Genomic DNA, 5,790 nt, shown 5'->3' on the forward strand with positions numbered 1-5,790 from the left:
AGCACTGCCAGGAGTGACCAGGAATAATGGTCACAAGCTGGCAGAGGGTAGATTTAGGCTAGATATCAGGAGGCACTACTTCACGGTCAGGGTGGCTAGGATCTGGAACCAACTTCCAAGCAAAGTGGTGCTGACTCCTACCCTGGGGGTCTTTAAGAGGAGGCTAGATGTACACCTTGCTGGGGTCGTTTGACCCCAGTACTCTTTCCTGCCATGGCAGGGGGTCGGACTTGATGATCTGCTCAGGTCCCTTCCAACCCTGCCAACTATGAAATTATAACTATGAAAACAGGTGAAATACCAAGAAATCATCAGTGGGAAAAAATGTATTGTTTTCGTGATTTTCCCTCCATTACTTCCTTATTTTTTATTTTTCTTCAGCCACCTACATTCTTTCTCCTGTACCCACTGCACCCCAAGAGAAACATTTATCTCCTTTCTCTTAATTTTAACCACACTATGCCCTCAAAATTTCTGTGAGCTTTTACTTGCTGCTTTTCCATCAGAAACTGATAGAAATTGATTGAAAGGTTTTCAGAAGCTTACAGCAATCTGTGGTGGTGAAAGTGTTTGCTGTTCTTGCTATCTCAGGCAATGTGGGGAAGTTGGGGTGGATGTTAAAAGTCAGATGTTTTTCTAATGTTATCGAGACCTTATGCCTCAGTTTCTTTCCTCAATTAGACTAAAATACATGCACTATAAACATTAATATTGAGAGTAGAACTAGAAGTCAGGGGACAAGGTTCAGGAAATCTGTGAGTGTGAGCTACCAGCCCAGATTTTTCACTCCATTACAGCAGTTTTCTATAGTCAAAAACAGTAGCCAAGAACAGGCAGGAAGGCAGCAACCACCCTCAGGAGTGTTTGACCTTACAGAATCATAGAAACATCAAATCATAGCAAAGTAGGGCTGAAAGGGACTTCACGGGCATGTTTCCATGAGTGGGAATGTGCATTTCCCCGGGGACAAATAGCAGCAGCACATAGTTGTGCTGCTGCTACTTGTCTCTGGGGAGTGTCCCTGCATGTGTGCTTTGGTGCATGGCAAGTTGCCCCTGGTGGGGTAGGGGAGGCTGGGACCAGCACCTGGGCTGGAGTCCTGGGGGCCTCCCATGGCTGCAGCAGCAGTAATCCAGGTGCATGGAGCCTGACTGGCAGCTGGAGAGCAGCTCTGGCTGGCCAGGCTCAGGTTTAAGGTGGCACATACTGTAGCCACATGTACTGCCCTGCTTTTTTGTGGCATATTTTTTTTGACACTGGGAGCTCCCAGTGTAAAAAACCCCCACCACGCTGCAAATTAGCAGTACAGCAAACATGTGCATATGCGACACGTGCAGCGTGTGGTGCCACAAACGGGTTTGCGGTGCCACAAACCGTATTTCAGTCTAAGCCTCTGCTCAGTAGGGATACATTGTTCCTATTTAAGCCATCTTAGACAAACTTTTTTTCTAACTGTTGTTAGAAACTTTATGAACAACACTTCCATAAGAGGCTCAAAACATCAGTCACCCTAACTTGCAATGGGTAAAGCAGGAGGAAAACAGCACTGTTAATGTCCTGCCACTGCAAGAAAAGGAAATAGATAAGTAAAGTATCCTTTGGTCTGGTATGTTTAAATAGAGGACTTGCTGCTCTTCCCAACCAATCAGACGGCATATAGATGTAGGCTGACATACAATCAGGCTAGAAGGAGCTTACTGCTCATGTTCCTAATGGCCCTTTGTGTCCTCGAAAATCCCCTCATCTAAGTTAACAGGGTTCTCTCTGGGAAATCTTCTTTTCTGTTATACTACCTTCATATTTATTACATACACAAATCATCTAAGTAATTTTGTAAAATACTTGTGGGAAATTATTATGGGTGTAGTGGCCCTCAAGGACAAAAATGGCCTAACCATTTACAAAAATATTTGCAAATTAGTTCCAAATCTTCCCACTATTTTTCCAGTAACAAAGTCATATTAAAACTTTCTGGTAAGGGGTTAGTAGTTATTCAATTTTGTCACTATTGCACTTTTTAGTACAGTAGATGGTTGTGAGAGTACTCAGAGATTTGTCTGACGTGAAGCCTCCTGTTCATTTTAAAGAGCCTAGTAGAGACCCTGATATAAGCAGCCCTGGAAACCAAACTCCTCTTCACCTAGTCTCTCAGCTTGAACATATTAAACAACAGATGGCCAGAGACAGCATACAATTCATCAGATTTGAAGCGACAGACCTTCACGGGGTGTCAAGATCCAAGAATATTCCTTCTCGATTTTTTCATGTAAGTTTTTATGCTTCTAGTTGCACTTTGGAATTTCATGGTCCAGCTTTTATTGCTAATATATGTTTCTTCATAATGCAGGCAGCAATTTAAGCTTACAAAAAATCCTATGTTTCTCCACTCATTAATGTTCCCCAGAGATCTGGGCTTCTCTCATCACCCCAAATCATTCATTCCTCTGCCCTGAAGAAAAACAAATCTAATTAAATAAGGTTGGCAATTTCAGTTCTCTCTTTTCCCAGCAATCTCCTGCCACTGAATTATCTTTTTCACTTTCACTACAATTAAAAAGACTGTTTCATTTGACATCATTATATTGCAGGAGAGGACTCAAGAGTAAATGCTAGAAGAAACAAAAATGATTTGATGGAAATCACTTTGGGTGTGAAGAATTCTCTTTTCAGCAATCAAATCCAATAAGAAAGTAGCATAGAGAATAGCATGATGGCTTAATAAAAAATACCTGTTGTATTGATGATCCAGAAAAATAAGTCAAATTACAAAACAATGCATAGCTTTTGTGTGGATACCTGACCTGCCTTCTTTTTTAATATATTGCTTATGATATTTAATGTGGGTGGCTTATGCTGTATTTTTACTTTACTACCACTATGAATATTTCCTGCTTTACTGAGTGATCACAAAAAAGATACTGACATGACAGGAAGCTGAGCACTTTTATTTCAGGCCTCTTTTGAAGCTTAAGCTGTTTTTTCATTATTTTGCACTTATATTTTGCTACACCTTTTATCTCTGGCATTTATATACAATCTACTCTAACAGATGTCATTTGGACATTATCAGGAATAAACTTTTTTCAGTCAATTTGTTGTGCGTGAGGTGATGGGGTAATTGCACTTCTTCAAGCATTACCTCAAATTGCAAGTGCCATTCTCAGCTTATTCAAAGTCATCTTTCTATGTTATATAGCACCCCAAAAACAGTGCTTTGCATGAGAGTATAAATTCAAAGGTATCTTAAAAACATATTTAAAAATAAATTTCAGAGAAATAATATAGCTTTTAATGAATGGAGCAGAATAGTTGTTACCCTCAACAACTAATCAATATTGCATTTAGAATTAGATAAACTTGCTATGGTATTTCTTGCATGGCATGGTGTCGGCAATGGACTAAAAGCATTGTATAGGGATTTTGTAGGAGAATTCTGTGAATACTGAGGTAAGATCAGCTAATTAATGGAAAAGGAAAAAAATGTTTTAAGAATAACCACAGCATGGAGCTTGAAATCATTTGCCAGTGTTGGTAATGATTATTTGGTTAAAAAAAAATCTATTTTTAATGTCCTTTCTTGTTGCCTTTATCCCTAATTCACTCAATTTGCAGTTTTAAGTGATTCCATAGGGGTAAAGACAATAGAAAGCCAGAGCCTACCACCTTTTCAGTTAGTGATATTAAGGGTGAGTTTTGCATGGCATTCCTGCTCAAAACTTTCCGCCTTTCAGCTGGTTGCTGGTCTCCACCTCAAAGATGACTGCATTTTAATGGAGTTAATACTATAAAGATTTTGTAGCGCTCTTCCTAATGTCTTGAGAGGAAAGGTCCTATGGGCAAACACTAGAATGCTTACTCAAAATTTGCATATATTTGTAAATTATTATTGTTACTATTATGACATATAATTCAACTGTGAGAGACTCATTTATCCATTCCTAACCCCTCTGTTTAGGAAAAAGCAACCCATGGTGTTTCCATGCCTAGAGGTTATCTTGAACTGACCCTGAATCCTAAGGACAATGAAGTGGGCTATATAAGTTCAACTAGTTTTCATCGTGACATAATCCTGAGCCCTGATTTATCAACATTTAGAGTTTTACCATGGACTGAACAAACTGCTAGAGTAATCTGTGATCCCTTTACTGTACTAGGCAAACCTGTATCAACCTCACCTAGGTACATTGCCAAACAACAGCTGAGCCAACTTCAAGACTATGGCTTTTCACTGTACTCTGCCTTCACTTATGAATTTTGTATTTATGGCATTGCTGAGGTTATAAATTCAAAGACAATATCTTTTCCTGCAGCAACTTTACTAAATAACCAGGATCAGACTTTCGTTCAGGAACTCATTGAAGGAATGTATTACATTGGTGTCAACATTGAGAGCTTTTCTTCTTCTACTGGTCCTGGGCAGATGGAAATCTCTTTTCATCCAGAGTTTGGCATTGAGGCTGCAGACAGTGCCTTTGCCTTCAGAACAGGCATTAAAGAAGTTGCAAAGAAATACAACTACATTGCAAGCTTTTTTTCAGAGATAGGATTCTACAATTCAGGGATTTTGGCTCATAGTCTATGGGACATCAATGGTCAGAAGAATTACTTTTCAGGTAGCTTTGGAACTCGGGAGCTCAGTGATATTGGAAAGTATTGGCTCGCAGGACTCTTGTTGCATTCAGCAGCTCTCAGCTGCTTGCTGGCTCCTGCTGTCAGCTGCCGTAAGCGTTATTCTAAATATAGTAAGGATTCAAAAGAGACTGTGAATGCAAAATGGGCATACAATGACAACAGCAGTTCCTTTAACATCAAATGTCATGGTGGAAAAGGCATTCAGATAGAAAACAAACTAGGTTCAGCTACGGCAAATCCCTACCTGGTACTTGCTGCAACTGTTGCTGCAGGCCTGGATGGAATAAAGAGAAAACTTAGCATCCAAGATGTGTCAGAAGAGAAACAGAATACTTCTCATTTGAAAGCTTTGGCAATCCCTCTGAAACTAGAAGATGCTCTTGCTGCCCTTGAGGAAGATTTATGCATTAGGGAGGCACTGGGTGATACCTTTATCCGATATTTTGTCACCATGAAACGTTACGAGTTGGAAACTGAAGAAATAGATGCTGAAAGGAAAAAATATTTAGAATATTTTATTTAAAATGAAACAAAACTTCCTCTCTCAACTGTTGGAAAGAATTAAACTTGTAGTAGCACTGTGCAGATACCTAAAGATATATAGAAAAATACTTAGAAATTAGTAAATATTTATAAATAATTCAAGTTGTTTTCTTTTCTCTTTTCTTATCTAGTAGGTGGTGATTATTCCTTGCTATATAGGTAGCAGAATGGAGCATTGGTTTTCACAGGATATCACCAAGACCAAAACTCCAGGGTAGCAGTAACACATATACATGCCTTGAATTTCTTGGGTGATCCTCTCCTCCTTTCCTTCAAAAGCATTGTATTTGACAGTTCCTATTGTGCAGTATCAGTATCTCTTTATTGGCAGATTTATCAATTACATTGATTTGGTATACATTTTTGTTGTCCCACCTATATTACAGCTCCTGCTGGCTGTATACTAATTCAACATGTAGCCAGGCTGTTGTTTTGGGTCCCCATCCAATGGATGCATCTGCTTTTAAGTATCCTCTGTCTAAGGTGGGGTGCCTCAGCCCTTGAAGAAATACTAACCTTTGCCAACTCCCCAGTACCTTATATACACCCATTCTCAGAACTCTACTTCAGTGGTCTGCATTCATGTGTTAACTCTTCCAGAGCATTAGACAGGTA

The 5,790-nt window shown here is 39.4% G+C and overlaps 1 protein-coding gene across 1 annotated transcript in view; it reads left to right on the forward strand.

The window, feature by feature from the left end:
* LGSN (lengsin, lens protein with glutamine synthetase domain) overlaps window positions 1–5,155 on the forward strand; it is a 43,273-nt gene extending 38,118 nt beyond the window's left edge. Inside the window, exons 3-4 of the mRNA XM_019520337.1 lie at window positions 2,088–2,266; window positions 3,956–5,155. Coding sequence (XP_019375882.1) covers window positions 2,088–2,266; window positions 3,956–5,155 — 1,379 coding nt within the window. The remainder of the gene's footprint in view (window positions 1–2,087; window positions 2,267–3,955) is intronic.
* Window positions 5,156–5,790: the final 635 nt, after the last annotated feature.

The sequence above is a fragment of the Gavialis gangeticus genome, unplaced genomic scaffold, assembly GCF_001723915.1.
Source record: "Gavialis gangeticus isolate Ggan-Ray unplaced genomic scaffold, GavGan_comp1, whole genome shotgun sequence".
Taxonomy (NCBI): domain Eukaryota; kingdom Metazoa; phylum Chordata; order Crocodylia; family Gavialidae; genus Gavialis; species Gavialis gangeticus.